The sequence below is a fragment of the Parasteatoda tepidariorum genome, chromosome 3 (assembly GCF_043381705.1).
Source record: "Parasteatoda tepidariorum isolate YZ-2023 chromosome 3, CAS_Ptep_4.0, whole genome shotgun sequence".
Lineage (NCBI taxonomy): Eukaryota > Metazoa > Arthropoda > Arachnida > Araneae > Theridiidae > Parasteatoda > Parasteatoda tepidariorum.
In genome coordinates this window covers 68,189,014-68,208,203 of record NC_092206.1, presented here as the reverse complement: position 1 = coordinate 68,208,203, position 19,190 = coordinate 68,189,014, and the positions used below count along the sequence as shown (strand labels likewise).

Here is a 19,190-nt window from a genome sequence, read left to right as displayed (position 1 = left end):
CATATTTGAGGTCACCCCCAGGAACCATTAAGATTGACACTTAGTTCGTGAAAATCCGATCATTAGAACGAAAGTTATTCAGGGTGATTCGTTTTTTTTTTTGCGGACTGTACATGCAAACATATATGCATACATATGCGAATACATATAAACATTTGCTTTATTTATATAGATTGAATAATTACATAAATAAATAAATATAAATATTAATTTATCGAAACAAGAGTTTGTAGAAATTGATGAATTAATTTCTATAACCACGTGATTTCTATTTTTTAATGTAATGCACTCTTGCATTAAAGCTTTTAAAGAAAACTTGGAATTTTTTATTGACCTTTGTGCATTTCTTGCGTTTACTTTTCAATTTCAGAAAAAATATCAAATTGTCAAAATTGAACTTCTAAAAATTTGCTAATAAATTTTTTTTGTATTTAAAATCAGATTTCCATTTTTAGATTTGCCTCTAACAGATGAACAGAAAAGTGCTACTTTACCGAAGAAGGCAGCAGGAAAGCCTAAGGAAAAAAATGAAATACCAGTAAAATATTTTTTTTCTGCACTGATACAAAACAATTGTAACGTAACCATTGTCTTTAATAGAAATTTAATTTATTAAAAGCGAATCTTTAGTCAAAATTTTTCTTGACTGATTCAGTAATTTTCTAATTCATTTATTCATTTCTTTTTTTTTCCTATTCTGTTTTAAAATTTCCTAGTTAACTAAATAAATGTGAAAACTGAATTCGAAAAAGTACTAGATATACTAATTATTCGGTACATCAATGGTCAGGTATATTAATGTAAAAGTATTAGGATGATTAATGACATAGTGTATCTTCAAATTATAAAATAAGTAAAGTTTATTAACACTAGAAACACAAACTTAGTATATACCTATATTTTTTCCCAAAAACAGTCAAAATGACTAGATTGTGAAAGAATAATGTGTAAAGAAATTTGTTTAAAATTAATTTATTTATATTATTTGCAGTTATATAAAAAGTTATTAGTAAATATTAACAATAAAAAAAATTATATGTTGTACAGAAAGTCGCAAAATTCTAAGAAATTGTGTCAATATATACATCATTGTTTTTCTAGTTGAAATTAAAAAGCAGTCAAAATGACTTCCTTGTGCAATCTAGTGTTAAGTGGTCAAATCTTGCAGCAAATCCTATTATAATGTGATGCGATAGTTTTAAGTTCAATTAATAGGATTTTTTCATTTATATACAGTTCATGGATAGAACAGAAGTTTTCTTAAATTGCTTAAAAATTGTTTTCCAGGAACAATTGAAGACAACTACGATCTCTGCTGCTGTGTTTCCGTCAACATCAAAAGCATTAACAGAATTGTCAGAAAATATTATGGATAGACAGCGTGCAACTTTAAATCGATCAAAATCGGAATCTGAAATAAAACTTGGTGATTTTACTTTTTATTTTCAAGTGTTGAATGAAAATAATAGTAAAGAAGTGTGAGGAAAAGTTTATTTAATAGTGGTTTACTCGATTGGAGAGTTTTTTTTCTTCCAAATTTATGTAATTATTATTTCATAGTAAGTTTGTATTTCGAAATTACCAGTAAAAACAATAATCATGAAACTAAATTACTGATTCCGCGTATCCCACAAATGAGCGACGATTTAAAAAACTAAAAAACCGGATGAAGATCAGATTCGGAACAATATAATGTCTGCTGCTTTGCACTTTGGAGACTATGAAGACTTTCTTAAAACCAATTTTTAAATTTATTTACAAAGTTCGGAGCATGCAGTGCTATTAACTGAGAAAAACTATAAAAAAAGTTTTCAGGTTAACAACTGATTGCAGTAACAATATAATTTAGTCTGAAGACCAAATAATAAAGAAAAGGATGATCTAAAATGCACCACAAAACAATGTTTTACAATTTTTCTGTAAACAGCGCAATGTGCTGACAAATGTAAATTATTTTTGAAATTTCTTAAAAATTTTTGGAATTAATATTTAGTTTTTTGTGCAGAGGGCAGTAAGCCATGAATTTCTTTTGTCTCTTATTTAAAAAAAAAAAAAAATTTTTTTAAGGATTTTATCAATTATGTAACAATTAGGGATTTTCGGAAAATATTTCTTATGGTTTGTGAAACTGGAGATGGAAAAAAGAAATTCTGAGCCATTTTGAAATTTTTCACCCCAGAGAAATTGCAGAAAAATGAGTTTCAGACCATTTCAAACAACTAAGATACGTTTGGATAAAGTCTAGTCAGCGCAGACACCAATCCCTTAGAACGGGGAACTGGAACCCCGACTAAAGCCATGGAAAACGAAGACTTCATCTACCACACCTACTGGGCATTAGTTCCTAAATGGAAATAATTTATTTTTGTCAAACCAAACACGAAAGTCGTAAAACTACCATTTTCTTAAAATTCCATCAACTCTGAAAATTTGTAGTTTTTTGAAAGATTAAGGTTCGAAGAAATTATCTTCTCATTTTTAATCAACTTGAAAATCGTTTTTTTCCTTCTTTTTTTTGTAAAAATTTTATAGTATAAAATAAATAATGAAGTATACAGATTGAATGATATAAATACAAACTAAGAATATTTGTATGAAATAGGAAAACAATTAATTTGGAAACTGAGCTCTGTTCTGTGCAATATCTTTTAAGACTTCGAAAGTTGAAAATACAGAAACTTGTACTATGAAATAAAAAATTTGATTTTCGATAATTATTAACTGTTAAACTGGCAGTAAGAAATATCATGTGGATCGCACTACATTCCATAGAAATGCAACTAAAAAATTTAAATTCGAGTGTGTTGAAAAGGACATTTTCATTTATAAATTTAAAACTAGTTTCTTGTTTGAAATTTATTGCTCTTTTAAGTGCTTTTTTTACCGAATTTATTTTTGTATTAAATAATGATTATTTATCCATTGTTGCAGAAAAAAATTGTTTCCTCCAATTTCTTCCTTTTAAAGACTTTTGCTTGGTTTGAGATCAAGATTTCCCCAAAATAGAAAAGAATAAATATAATAAAAATTAGTGTTGAATTGATGTTGTTAGACATAAATTTTAATATTCATATCGAAACTATTATAAATATAATAGTTTAATAATACAAAAACTGTTATAATTTAAACTGTTATATGATATTAGGTTATGCAATATTACCATTACATATTGTTAACAACTAAATTATTTCTCATTTACTTCTTAATATCCACATATTCTGCATTCTAAGTTTGATTTTTCAAGCACAGTTTCGCAGATAATTTTTTTTTAAATCTTGTTGGCCGCTCATTTTATTACAATTAACAAATTAACGAAATGTGCTTAAAGAAAATCATAATAATTATATATTTTATAATAAATTTTTCAGAATAGGCTATTAAAAAAAATGAACAATGATGAATGAGAAGACACCAAGAGGATTGGATGAGCGGAGCTTCCTAATTTAAGAAAAAATATCGCAAACTGAAACATTGTAAATATCATTTGATTTAATGAACGAAAGATTAAATTTTTTTGATTCAAGGGCTTAACTTTAAATATGCTAATTAGTGTATGTGATATTTTGAAAAACGAAATCAAACACAAAAATGTACTTCATCTAAATAAACATTTTTATAGACTCTGATTCTTGATTCTTCAGTCATGGGAAGGACCTAAATCAGAAAAATATACTCACAAATAAATTAGTCGAGGGATAAATTGAAATTTTAGGTCTCTTAATGCTAATTTTCTTTTTTTTTTTGGTACCTCAACATACTTTTAGAACTACGAAAAATTACTAAATACATTTATGATAATCAACTAATCATTACAGTATTAAAGCAATTTTTTATACAATGATTTTGTTAAGAATCAGATAATTTACTTTATTGATTTAGATTGTTTAATCTTTATGCTTTAGATCACCTTTCCATCCGCAGCAAAGGAAAAATTAGCACTTCGCTAACAAAGCAAGCAACGAATCTTCCGCCTGCAGTCAAAAAAGGTATAGTTCCCAAAGGTGTCGCAAAATTGAAACAAAGTTTAAGCTTCCGAGATAAAAAGCCTGTTAAATTTGGAGAACCTAAGCTGGAGCAGTCTCCAACAAATTCAAAGGTAAATAAAATGCACTTTGGTATTTTTTTTATATATGTTTATTTAAATTTTAAGATATACCTCCACTTCTTCCAAAATGGGTGATACAATGAGAGGAGAACAAAAAGTAAACAACTATTTTCATCTTTTCTCTTATAACATCTCTATTGCGATAAAATCGAAGCAGACCTGGTTCATATCTAAATGCATAGGAAAGACGTGCTGGCTCAGGAGATAGAGCACTTGCCTCCCAACGAGATGATCCGGGTTTGAATCCCAGAAAAGGCTGGTTGTTACGAATTCGGCAACCGGGTCATGCAGAGGTAAAATATCCTTAGTGGTAGACGGATCATGAGTTAGAGTCCCCTTGCCGTCATGATAACCGTAGGAGGTTTTCAACGTTTTTCTCTTCATGTAGCGCAAAAGCAGGTTAGCTCCATCAAAAAGTCCTCTACGAAGGCAAATTTCTACCAATACTTGATCCAAGATTTCCCTTGTCTTCTGGATTGGGCTAAATTAGGCTACGGAATTGAATATTGGTAGTCGTAAACTCATAATTGCGTCGGCTGTTCAACGCTGGTTGTAAAATAAAATACATGGAAAGTATAAAAATATACAGTAGCAATTTTGTTTACGATATTACTATTCTAAAAACGTGTAACAAATTTAAAAAAAATTTTTGGAACTTTAGAATGTTTTGTAATCCCTGTTCATAATATATATATATTTAGAAATAGTTGAAAATAAAGTGCATTATGTCTTAAATTAATATTGAAGCTGGAAAAAAGAACCTTTTGGGAATCTAACGAATTATTGGAGGGTAAGGCGAGGCTGAAAATATCAAAACAAATTGGAATTCTGCAGGAAACTGATGGTAGTGGAAAAGTGGTTGTAAGAAACTCATTAAAGGTTTATGAGGCAACAAAATGAGTGTTGTTTTCTTTCAGCTTCTGTCACTAGCTATTCGGTTTCTCTCATGCTTAAATACTAATTTACGAAGCCCTTAATATGTATGATGTTTAGCATAAAAAAATTCGTTATTAACATATCTTAAAAGTAGTGGTAAAGGAATACCTTGTATCATTTCCATATTTTGAAAATTAAATTAGACTTCACCGGAAATTCACTTATTCAAATCTCATTTGACGCCACAATGATTTAATCTTCCTAAACTAAGTTTGAGAGGTAAAAAAGTGAATAAATTATGATGAATAAATGAAGCAAAATGTAAAAGGCAAAACATTTTTGAGTCTAAATTATTCAATGATTTCTGTATTTGCTTTTCGTAAAAAAATGCTTTTTCGTAAAAAAATTTAGTTATAACATGTTAAATTCGACTTATTATAATATGTTCATAGAAGATAACAGTAGAGAAAATTTAGATTTTAATATACACTGGTTATCATAAATTAAGGAAAATTCACAAAAATCGCGATAACTCAAGAAATTACACATGGAATTTTATGAAACTTACCCACAATATACAACACATAGTAAGGTATTAAACAACATAAAAAGAAATTATCAGACATTAATAGTAGTATAGAAATTAGCACATGTATAAAATAAACAAATTGGAAGTATCGGTTTGCAATAGAAAAAGTACCTTTAATATGGAATATGATTGCCTCTAGAAGCAATACAGCACAAACAGCGATGTGTGATGCTTTCAATTATGCGGTCTATCAGTTCAATAGGAAGTGAGAGCCATTGCTCTTGTAAAGCAGTTGCAAGCGTGGCAAGGGTCTGAGGGGGCGGATTGATGGCAGATACACGCCTCCCTAGAGCATCCCAAACGTGCTCGATAGGATTCAAGTCCGGGGATCGAGCTGGCCACTCCATGCGAGTAATTGTTTCCTGTTGAAGATAATCATCAACAATGCGAGCTCTGTGTGGTCTTGCATTATCGTCCTGTAACAGGAAGCAATCACCAATTGCCCCGGCATATGGGCGCACATAAGCATCAAGGATGTTGTCTCGATAAACCTGAGCATTCACGGTTCCCCTTGGAAAGACATGGAGGTATGTGCGCCCTCCTAAGGATATGCCTCCCCAAACACAGACACTGCCTCTTCCGTATGCATCTCTTTCACGGATGTTTGATGGATGATAACGGGTCCCAGGTTCTCTCCATATCAAATAACGTCTACTGTCACTTTCTAGACTAAACCTGGACTCATCCGTAAAGAGAACAGGCCTCCATTGATCTGACGTCCAGTGGACATGTTGTCGGGCCCACTGCAAACGGTCTCTCCTATGGCGTGATGTGAGCGGCACGCAAATGGCTGGTCGTCTCGCATACAGACCACCTTCGTGGAGCCTTCTGCGCACAGTTGACGTTGACACCAACCTTCCGGTGGCTGCAGCAAGAGAGGATCTAAGATGTGTCGGAGTAGCGGTTCTATTCCTGCGTGCACTTAATGTCAAATATCGGTCATCGGCACTGGTCGTAACAGTTGGCCGTCCTTGACTGAACCTCCTAGATGCCGAATCTGTGGTTTGAAATTGCCTCCAAAGTCTATGAACCACAGATGGACTCACATTTAGCCATCTGGCCACTTCTGATTGACTCTGCCCTGCCTCTAGTCTCCCGATGGCTCTCCATCGTAGTTCTTCAGGCAAATGATGCCTAGAGGTCATTATTACGAATTGGCTATCTCAGATTTTCAATGTCGCAATCACAGTAAAATTTGTGTGCTTTCTCTCAAACTTGGACTTTTATGCTCCAGGCAGATGACGTAAGCCGAGTGCAGCGCCACTAATTTGCATATTGCAATTTTACTCAGCTACTCTTAGTGGACAACATATGCAAATTTTGCACGGTTTGGCTTACTTTTGAAAGAGTTATCGCTATTTTTGTGATTTTTCCTTAATTTATGATAACCAGTGTATTTAGGATTTCAAATTTAAAGTTCAAAATTTCAAATTTGTATTTGATGTGAAAGTTTCCCTTGCACAATTTTGCTTATTTTAGTTCGGAAAAAATTACATTTTCATCATGGTTAAAAACCATCATCACCCTTCTACACTTAGAAAGGGAATTCAACCACCACTATCGTATGTGTAACATTTATCATTTCAGTAACTAAATATTAGACTTTAGTTAAAATCTTAATCACTCCGCTGCGCTTAGATGGTGATTTTAATCACCAATATTGTACATAAAATATGTATCACTTTAATATCTTATAGACATTTCATGTTGTAGTCAATATTTATTGGTGGATATGATAAAACTGTTTTCCGCTCATTACCTTAATTATCACGTCGATTTCAGCCAAAGTATTTGGAAAAATTTTAATCAACATATTAAAAATCCACTACGTAAGGAATTATCAGGTTTCAGAAGTGATGCAGGAACAATTCACCAGATATTTACTTTAAAGGATATTATTTAACTGGATCTCTAATTTAACACATCATTATGTATGAATTTTATTGACTTTCAGAAAGCTTTCGATTCTGTTAATAGAAATATGCCATGGAGAATTTTAGAGTTTTATTGGCATTTTCGAAAAATTTATGTCATTAAAGAACTTTGCAGGGATTCAAAATGCTGTGAAGTAAATGGAAACCAGACAGAGCACTTTTAGATCATGATTAAGCAAGGTTGTATGATGGTAAGGATATTATTCTTAACTATGATTGATTGGATATTGAGAAATATAATTCAAGAAGAGGAATAAGAGGGAACTTTAAAACTGCAATTTAAAACAATATTTCTGGAAAAATATACAGGAAACTAGGAATTGAAAGCAAAAAAAAATAAAATAATATTTTTAAAAACCACATTTTTGTAGTGGAGAATAATAATTAAAAAACAAATTTAAGAAACGAAAAACGTGTGGAGCGTGAAATACATAACAGTAACAGTATGTGTGCTCATGAGAATACGTGTATGTATATCTGTAATTGTATCTGAATGTGGATATGTGGAATAGGTTTGTGTATATGCATGTGTATGTGAATGTATATGCGGATGTGGTTGTGCATGTGTATGAGTATGAAAATGTGTATAATAGTCTGTGTATATGAACTGTTATGTATTTCATGAGCCCCACGTTTTTCGTTTTCCAAATTTTTGTTTTTTAATTATTATTCTCCACTACAAAAACGTGGTTTTTTAAAAAAATAATTATACTTTGATTTTTTTTTTGTACTCGCTTCCAAAATCTCAATTTTTTCACTCACTGTACACAAAACGTTTCAACTGACATGTGACACTAATTTGAAATAATCTAATCGACAACAAAAGACAATCGCGAAAATATTAATTTTTCTTTAATTTTAAATTTATTTTACTTTGCATGTCCTTCTCCTTATTTTCATGCATTGTCATCCAATTCTAAACTATGTACTAAATTTGAAGTCTGTGGCTAGTCGGGAAGTTAGTTTAAAATCGATTACAAAATTCCACCCGAACAAACATACACGAAGGCAAGTTGATATAAACGTGGTAAAAAGAAGAAAAAAATACAGGTTACCCATTGGCAAAATGGTTGCTGTCTAATTTTTTCCCCGCCTACGATCTTTGGCTTTAGCTTTCTTAGTCTCGGCAAGTTCTGGCCTTGGCATCGTTTTTTTCCCTGCTTCAACTCAAACCTTTGGGACCACGTCAATCAGTTTGAGACCCTCTTTACTTATGATATTCACCTGAATAAGTATTGAAAACGATCCAGCTTGAACTGTAGATTAGAATTTCTGATTCTTACTTAAAACAATAAAAGCAAAAATATCGTTCAAATGATAAAATTCTCTTTCATTCTCAACTCAAGTATTTAAGGGATCTCTCTGGTTCCATATCTCAAAAATAAACTCAAAAATTAATGCAGAACAAAATTAAAAGTGAAAACGAGAAATCTGAAAAAAATTATCAAACAGTTGCGGTTGCCATAGAAACGCATGAAATGACGACGCATGCGCGTTGTTTACTATTACTCTTAAACACAGTTTAAGAGTGTGATGACGTTCAAATAAGGTGAGTGCGCCATCAAACACAAAACAACACCCATTTTACCAATGGGTAATAAAACCGAAACTGCAAGAATAAATGGTAAAACTTGGTAAGTGGCTATTCGTGGCGATCCTCTGCGGCTGATCCAGTCAGTGAGTTGACGTATGAAGTTATTGGCGCTCGAATCATTGAATCCTATTAAAACGAGCTCATTAGGTGAACACAGCAGTGTGTTTATTTTGTTTGTGCACTGTGCAAGGCTTCATTTTGAGTAAAGTAGTAAGCACATCAAAATTACAGTATTTCGCTAAAATTGCAGTTATATAATGATTTTTTACCAAGGTGGAGTCCTTTTATAGATACATCTCGGATAAAACAGCAACTTGGTACTTCAGTAATCTTTCTACCTTTTTTTTATTAGTCATTTCTTATAGCACCGTATGGTTTTATTGATGTTAGTACACTATATTATTATTTTGTTACAAATTTTTTTAAGTTAATTAATACTGAAATGTTTTTCTTCTTCAGATCAAATCACCGGCTTTGAAAACCGAAACTGCAGGGACCTTTAAATACAGATCTGGTAAAGTGCTTAAAAATCAAGAGAAGAATAGATCCAAAGCAGAGTCTGTCATAAATCATGGTAGTTATTATAACTTCTAATGACTAATATATATGTATAGATGCATAAAACTGAAAAGTGGCGAATTCCGGTATAAATTGAAAAGTTAAACTAATTTCAATTTTTTATTTATTAGCTGTCATTTTCCGTGACTTTGTTATTAGATTAAGCAAGAGAGCAAAACGCAATTTTAGAAATTCATTTAATCAAGATGGAGATAGGGTAGATTATTGTTGGTGCTCGACACCAGCTTATGATAGTCAACATTTTCTACAATCAAGAAGTTTTTTGCGGTACTACTTTTTGATAAACTTGCCTATATTGTTAGGAAAAAATTGAAATCAGACTTTTTTCCAATTTACTCGAATTAGAAATAAAATTTCTAAGGAAGCATAGTTTTCTAGTAACTACAAAAAAGTGAGAAAAATATTAATATTGTTCCTGTTAGACTTCTAAATATGACAGTAAAAAGCGGATAGCTTGATAAAGTTTGAAAAACATTAACAAAAATCATGCATTTATTTATTTTTACTTATTTAAGGTCAGCTGTCACTGTTCATCGCAATTCTAGGAATATGGAAAACTAGTTTTAATACTAGTTACTATACTAGTTTTAATTGCATTACCAAAGACCGAAACTTTGAATACTTATGCTTTTAAGCTAAGTGAAAACGCGTGATTTCGATTTTATTTCTTATCTAGAATCCCTCAGGGGTTTACTTTCTTTTAGTATACTTGATTCTCACGAATACGAAGTAGTCTGGAAATATTTCCTCTTTATTTATTTATTTATTTGTTTAATATAGTTTGTACTCCTATTTGATTCAATTTATACCCTAAGTACGCGTTAACGTTTAAGTCTAGTGTAACATGCGTGATCCAATTTTATATCATCTAAGGGAACATTTATATTAATTCTTCTTTCTTCCAAATATTAAAGTTAAAAAGTACTTAGTTTAGTGTTAAAATTTTAAATATAGAAAAGAATATTTCATTGGTGGAAGATATATTTTTAAATTTTTTACTATCGATCCTACTATTGCTTTTCAATAGTTACGGAAAATATTTCTTTTAATGGTATCAGAGATAGTGTATTAATATTTTAATAAATTACAGCAACTTTTTTCTATCACTACTTAAAAATATTTTGAACTCTATATTAAATGTAAAAGCATCCAAATAGAGTCTCGGTGCTGCTATCTAGTGTGGCAGAAACTAGATGTCCAAATTAACATGGCCAACGGTATCTCACCCATTGTGGTGGTCCTGAAAAAGTGGATACCACTTCTGGAGAACGCACTAGGTCTGCTCATCGGGAAGACTGATTGTGCAGCACATAGGGGGAAAAATATTAAATGTAAAATAGAGAAATGATCATGCTAAGTCTTATCAAGCTCTTATATGAATTCTATGTCTTATCGAATTTTCAGCTTTAGTCTGCTGCCACTGATAAATGTACTTCGCACAAAAATAAAATGTTGAAGGCATATTTAAAGATATTTTTAACATAGAAAATAACCGAAACTTCAACTCTACAGATTAAATTTTTTTACATTTTGTGCTCTTTCGACGAAACACTTCATGTGAGCATTTTTCTGAAATGTTAGCAAAATAAGGTAGATAGCTGATATCTATATAAACACATACAAAGAAGAATAAATATTTTTTTTTCCAATGGCAGGCACTGAATTTGAATCTTTGCCTATACTATGCCAGAATTGTTGCTCATTTCGCGTTACCCAGTGGGCACCTGTGAACCAAAGTCACGGAGGCGAGCAACATTGCCCACGCCACACTGCCACAAACCCGTTTATAGGGTGGGCCACATTCACACATCATTCACACACACAACAGAGAACAGCACAAAGAGAGAGAGAAACATCCATGCCCAGAGCCGGATTCGAACCCGCAGCCTATGGCTTCGCAGTCAGGCACGCTAACCGCTCGGCCACCTGGCCGGCAAGAAGAATAAATAGAAAATCTTTTAATGGGTAAACGTAAAGCTCTTCATCAGGACAGATTCCTTTACGATAAATGCGATATTTTTGAATAAAGAATAATTAGCCTACGAAAAAAATTATTCTTTATAATGTGTCTAAAGAATATATATATATATATAAATAAACAAAAGAATGGTGTTCTTAGAGAGAAAGCTTTTTCTCTGTTTATTAATAAAAATTTTTACTGCTCATATTCCCATTTACTTACAGAAAAAGTTAACAGAAAGACTAATGCAAATAAAATAACGGAAACAAAACAGCAAATTTGTAAAGCAAGCAACGGAAAGGATAAGCAAGTAAAGTCTTTGGATAAGCAAGATATTTTTCCTGAGTTTAAAGATGCTATTCAAGATGCATCTGAACTCCAAAAAGAGGTAAAAAAATCACAGAAATATTTTATAGTATTTATTAATTTCTCCTTACTCTCATTAAATTATTTTAGAGGATTTTAACTCGACCGCTAACTTCATCCTAAAATCATATCAGTACTTTAATTTAAAATTTTAGTAAATATATTAAGCTTAAATACTTAAGGACAGTTTAAAGATTGACACTGTTAATCTATTCATAATTTTCTACCTGTAGTTAACTGATAGAAATATTATCTGCTTTAATTCTGTTTCAAGTGCTTCAGTAGACTTAATCAACGATATTGGAAAATTTATGAAAATTCTCCACAATGGTGGCTGACACTATAAGGCAAAATAATAATAGAATATTCTCCAAGCATTCTGAAAAAGATTATCAAAATTAACTGATGCTTGAATTTATGGAGAGATATATCTCTCATCGATGGAAAAATGTCTATATTTTCTGAATAGCACTAAGTCTCCGTTTATACCTTTTTTTATTAAAAAACCAGCTTTAAATATACAATTTTATTGAGTGAAAATCTCAAAAAGTTTAAAAATAAAGTATTATTTCTAAAAAAAAAGTTTATAATTTAAAAATTTGGGGAAATGATTATGATGAAGTGACAAAGGTTCTGCATATGTCTCTTTATAGGAAAATTGAAATTGAATACACTTGATTTAGCATCATAAAAAAAATTATAAAAATTCTATTTATAGTAGAATTGACTTTATTACTTCTTGAGAATCAAAATAAAATCTCTATTTATAAAAATTTTTTGTTTCAGTTAATTTAGTTTAGCATGTTATTTTAATTGGAAGTTTAGTTTGTAGTACTAATTTGATCCCAGATTATAGGACTTAAATTTTCTGCAAACAGCATAATATGTTGAATAATTGCAATTGAGCTTACAGTTATTAATATCTTTAATATTTTTGATTGCAAAATTTATTTGTGGTAAGTCAAAATAGTATCTCATCGGAGAGTTCTTTATTCTGGACACTGCTGGAAATGGGTGTTAAAAAAATGAGCATAGCCTAAAATGCGTGTTTAAGAAAATGGACGCAGTTAGATATGCGCCTTTTCAAAATTCAACCCGAATGTAACAACATGACAAAAATTTTCGTACTTACTTTTTTAAACACTAAACGTAATTATTTCAGAGAAATGTAACTGATTTCGCTGTCAAGTAGCTTGGATATTCCCAAAAGTGACCAGCTATTTGAAAAATTTCTTTAAAAAAACTCATAGTGCAATAGAAATGTACGATGTGTTGCGTTTTGCTTAGGAAACCAATTTATATTATATTGAATATTTTTTACAAATTTTAAAATTAATTCTACATTTCCTCAAGAGATGCCACTATTGGCTGAAAAAAAAACTGTGAATCAATATTTTCTGCTGCATTTCAGGCTAATTCAATTGAAATATTTATTTTCTTTATACAGCGCCAAATTGTTGTTGCTAAATTTCGTTACTTTGCAAAAATTGATATCCTAGTTTTTTTCTTCTTGAGAATAAAGAAAATAAATCTCATCATAGGAATATGAAATCTTACTGTCTTTACTTAAATTTCCAGTTGGATTCACATGTAGATTAAGGTTTCTTGCTATCCAAAAGACAGTTTAGTTAAAGATTGGCTCACCAGAATGTATTAAATACTGTTAAACTAAGTTTTCAATTGTCAATTCACTAAAAGTTTGCGAGTAATGATACATTTTCAATCTTATTAACATTAGCAAACTCCTAGTGAATATCATTGGGGGGATAGTTAGCCATAAACCCAAAATTGGGTCAGCTGTTCAACGACGGATATAAAATAAAAAATAAAAGTTTCATCTATGAAAAGGTACCCAGCCATAGAATCGAGTTAACATGTTTTATATACTAGTGAATTGGAATTATATTTTTGTAGTGGTAGATACACTACAGTACTCCCCCACCAGAATTATATCTGTGATAGAATTCGATGAACGTATACCACTAGTTGCTCATTGCTGTTTTTTTGAGAACCCATGAGAGCAGTATTAAGACCACTGTCGTGGTTGCTCATGTGTTGCCTTTAGAAGTCGAGTGTATACCATGTGTGTGATCGAGATTGAGAAGCAACAGCGTGAGGCGGACAATGTCACCGCAGTCACAAGTAGCAAGTCAACTGTTAACTTGTGGACCATCCATCAAAGCAGGCGTGTTCAAATCGTAGTGGGAGTTTCTGTCAAGGTAAGCGTGTTCACATTACGTCCGAAGGTCACCAATGTGGCGAGAGTGTCAGCCTTCATCTATGAAAAGATATTCCACCATAGAATCGAGTTAATACGTCATATATACCAGTGAATTGGAATTATATTTTCGTAGTTGTAGATATACTACACTTTATCACTTATCTCATTAACATTGGTGTAGGGGGAGAGTTAATTCAGAAATAATTCTCAGACCTTTTCTTTACATTTTAGGAGTAGTTCAGTTTAATGATTTAAAAATAGACCTGTTCAATAGTTGAAGTTGATATATTTCTCCGAAATTGCACCTTTACGATTTAGAACGAACGAATGCACACAGAGTATGATTAAGGCAACTACGAATTGTTTGGAACAAAGAGTTTTGTAAACCTTCATCTAGCAAAAGCTAGCAAAGAAAGTCGAACTTTGCGAAATATTGATAATTATATGATGTATTTAATAATCTGTGATGCATTTAGTAATATCTACACATTTTACAGTTGCTTAAAAATTAATTTGAAAACTTATGAAATCGATTAACATGAAATTTTTAACGCATTACACATCTAATTTTTTCTTTTCAATGGACCTTCTCCTGAAAAATCTTCCTAATTAACCATAAAGAATGTCCTTTATACAATTCTTTAGGAAAAGGAGGTTGCACGTTTTGGGAGAGGAACTATTTAGGCAACTTTCCTTTAATGAGAAATGGAATGTTTCTGTGTATTATGCCAAGGGCCGAGAAATCAGACTACGTATTTCCGGAAATATTCCAACATTTTCCCCAGTGAATTTGAAGCTAAAATTGTGTTGTAACGAAGCATAAAACTAAACTAATTGTATTGTTGTACAAATATTAGTTTATTCTCCTAACTACATAATCCATGTGAAGTAATAATTCTTTCTCACGTGATCATTCCATACTATAAGAAATTTGTGTTCAATGAACATTTGCCGGGATTTTTTAAAAAAATACAACTTCTGGTGAAAACTCTTACTTAACTATTTGAAACATTAATTTAATTTACCAAATCTTTAAATGTTGTAGATGCCAGTGAAGGAAGGCATTAAGTGACTAATTTAAAATAATTTTGAAGTAGGATTTTATGTACATTAGACAAAAAACAGTAAACTTTTACTACATCAACAAGTATCTACTACATCGACAAGTGTACAAACGCTTGATGAGTGCCTAGGCCTTAATATACCCTAGACTGACTCTAGGCTATATTAATTTCTAACATTTATTTACTATTGCTAATGATTAAACTATAAATCTATTTCCTAAATTCTATAAAAATATCACTTTAAACCTATTTCAACTCAAATATAGATATATTTACCAAAGTAGCATTGTAGTTCTCCAAATTTAACTGGTAGTGATTTTTTGTGTATATTACTTTTTTGTTCTTAAAATTCTATTTTTCTGTTATAATATTTTAATATGAGTCTTGAATGTTTTTCAGTTTTGTACCCCAAAAGAAATTGGCCATAGTGGACTGAAACTTATAGAAAAGCCGAAAAAGAAAGCTTTACCTTTACCTACCAGGATTCGCCCTTCCCAAATATCTAACAAAAACTGTGGTAAGTGTTGATAATCTATGTAAATGATCAAAATATTACTACGCATTTGTATAAGATACAGATAAAATCTGTATCTTTTACAAATCTGCTATTCAGAACAAAAATTGGCAAATAAGTTCGTAATATATAAATTCATGAAAAAAAGCGCTTTCGACAAAATACTAAAATAGAGATCTATCGACAAAGACTACTCACTTCTGCCTAGCTTAATAGTATGAGATTGCCGCAGCTGACGCTCTCTGGTTATTTCCGTTTTTAAAAGCGCTATATGCTTAGACACTTCATCTAGATTTGGCATGTGACATTTTTAGCGGCAATCATTGGTCGATTTTCTAGCGTTGCCATTCAGGGAGTTGTAATGAAGCTTTTTTTTTGTCGCCGTGTAAGAGAAATATATATATAGATAATGACTTCCTAACTTGCAGCTCTAATCAATCAAAAATGAGTTTTATAAAGTAAAAAGTTATAATAGAAAATAATTATTTTGAAAAATGAGTTATATTATACACTTACGCATCTTGATGTAATATGTTCCCATTACTCAAGCACCTTTCATGAAAATACGGGTAGTATTTAATATCATATTCAATGAAGCATCGCAGTCGTCAATAATAGTTTGGTGATTTTCTAAGCCTTTGAATTAAGTTCCGATATCAGTTAGCCAAATATGATTATAAAAATCGCTACTATATATTTTCTAGAATTACAGCTGGTTTATTTTATTTCGGTATTGGCCAAAGATTTATATAAATTATTGCATTAAAAATTTAAATCAGGGAAGCGTAGTTAAGATCTGCTGAAGAATTGAGAAATTGTGATTGACGCCAATGATACTTCATTAATTTTGGTACTAGGTACAAATTGCATAAAAAGTTTTTTTTTCTAAATCGGTTCTTTAAAGGAGAAGAGGTACTTACTCAGCTAGGAGAACTTCAAAAATTACCTTATTATTGGTGATAAGCACTTTTGGTAATTAGTTACTACTGGTATTATGTTAATTGATGTTTTTAATAGGTTACTAAATACGCTAATATTACGTTACGAAGTATACTAATATTATTAAAGGTGTTAATAGAGCACAAAAACTATAAATATGCACTACAAAGCTTTGCTAGTTCCTGTTGGAGAATACATGGACCTTTTGAGTGACGTTACAAAAAATATATTATGGTTTATTCCCCTTAAATCTATAAACCTTGATTATGTCCATATATTATTTTACCAATAAGTTTTTTCTCCTTCAGTCAAACTCTACTTAGATGATCGAAACGCATCCTATTCTTCTCTTTTTTCTTGCTCTGTTTTTGCTCCAGACTCAGTTTATAATACCTTTTTTTTCACGTTCTCAGTATATGTTTTTTAAGTTGAGTGAAAAATATAAACTTTTTTTTATTTTGAAGTTCGACGCAGCTTTATCTTTTCAAAAAGCATGGAAGGGGGTGAAATGCTACTAATGTCGTACATAAAGAACTGAAAAGAGTATAAATGTCATTTAAAAAATGTCTTAGCGTAAGCTCTCTTAACTTAGTCTAATTTAATTATATAATATTTTAATTATATAATATGTCATTTCCTATTGACAAACTATAAACTTTAAAACTCCTTTTCTTAAAGGTTATTTATTTATTTATTTTTTTAATTTTCTAATTTCAGATTCATCAGGCAAACTTCCAAAGAAAGAATTCGGGGGACATGTGTAAAATCACGGGTTTTATTTATATTTCCCTTTGTATTTCAATTTCTATGTATATTTATGCACTTTTGTATTCTTGGTGCATTTATGTATTTTACATTTTTAGAACTTGTATTTTTCTTTTGAAATGTTAACCTGAATAAAGGATTTAAAATTTTCGCACAATTTTTTAATTAAACATTAATTGATTCAGTAGAATTTTCCAGATTCTTAACCGCTGGAATTTTAAAAAAATACTTCTGAAAAAATAGTCAAATGTTAAACTAGGTAGTCGATAGACACAACAAATCAGTTCCTCGAGCAAATAATTTGATGAAAAATAAGTTTTACTCAAAAACTTTATTAATCTATATTCAGATGTTTTTTTTTACTATGCATTTAAAATCAAACGAAATTAAAAACATAACAGTGTATAAATTTATTATGTTACAGTCAATGTGAATAGTGAGTTATACTACTAACCGGTCAATATTAATAACAATCAAATAAATTTAAGCGAATTTATCACATTAACAGGTTATTATTATTAATAGACACAGACGTTTGGTCAATGTCATTCTTTCGCGTTTTTATTGGTGATAACTCTGTGTTGTGATTTGCGACGCCAACTACAATCGCCAAAGCGCCAAATTGATTGTAATCTGAAATATATATGTATATACATACACCGAAGAGCCATTACATTATGACCACCCTCCATCTATAACAATGGGCTCACCCAGGTTTTCATGGTTTCTCGCCCAGGAACAATGTTTTCATGGGGCACATTAGGACCCATAATTCTCATAGAACAATCCCTGATGTCTGTAAGCTACTCGAACATAGTTCACCCATTCATGGCAACAGTTTTTCCTGCGGGGGATGGTGTTTACCAACAGGATAATGCACCATGCCATAAGGGTCGAATCGTCATGGATTGGTTCGAGAAACATTCCAGTGACTTTCAAGTCATGTCTTGGTCCCCAAATTCACTTGACCTTAATCCAATAGAGCATTTGTGGCCCTACTTGGAAAACCAAATTCGTGCTGCCACGCTACCCCCTCGCAATGTGAGGGAATCGGAGGACCAGTTGGAGAGCGCTTGGCACCAGCTACCTCAGACTATCTATCAGCATCTTGTGGAATCAATCCCACGGCGTGAGCTAGCAGTTTTGAGGGCTAAAGGTGGTCCTACATGTTAGCAGGGTGGTCATAATGTAATGGCTTTTCGGTGTATATGCCCGGAATTTTCCAAGACTTTGTGACTATACTGCCTCAGATCACGATACAGATATCTTTCGTTTTTATTTCTCCCTTTGACCAAAGGAAGCTCTTATCAATAATTTTGACCTGTCAGTATTAATGATAACCAGATTTATCACTTCAACCGTAACACATATACAAAGAGGCACACCCATGTCCCAATGCTACATAAACCGCTTAATCACATTGACCAAACTTCATTGGTTATAATTGATAGTAAGTGGTTAAAGTGAATAGCTTTCGATATTTCTCACTTTGACCAAAATAAGAGGTTATTTATTAATATTGACCGATTAGTTTTAATAATAACCACATTTATTACTTTTGCTGTAATATTACTGTTTATAAATTAACTTTTCCATTTTACAACAGTTAAAAGCATTATAGATATAGCATAATATGGTTTATATAGTTTAAGCATAATAACTAATGTATATGTAAAGTTGAGAA

The 19,190-nt window shown here is 31.3% G+C and overlaps 1 protein-coding gene across 1 annotated transcript in view; it reads left to right on the top strand.

Moving 5' to 3' along the window:
• The window catches only part of LOC107439994 (triadin), a 22,065-nt gene extending 4,409 nt beyond the window's left edge, over nt 1-17,656 (top strand). Inside the window, exons 3-9 of the mRNA XM_071178808.1 lie at nt 456-538; nt 1,288-1,426; nt 3,903-4,096; nt 9,558-9,672; nt 11,862-12,025; nt 15,688-15,805; nt 17,459-17,656. Of these exons, the coding sequence (XP_071034909.1) occupies nt 456-538; nt 1,288-1,426; nt 3,903-4,096; nt 9,558-9,672; nt 11,862-12,025; nt 15,688-15,805; nt 17,459-17,505 (860 nt within the window). The 3' untranslated portion in view covers nt 17,506-17,656. The remainder of the gene's footprint in view (nt 1-455; nt 539-1,287; nt 1,427-3,902; nt 4,097-9,557; nt 9,673-11,861; nt 12,026-15,687; nt 15,806-17,458) is intronic.
• The last annotated feature ends 1,534 nt before the right edge of the window (nt 17,657-19,190 follow it).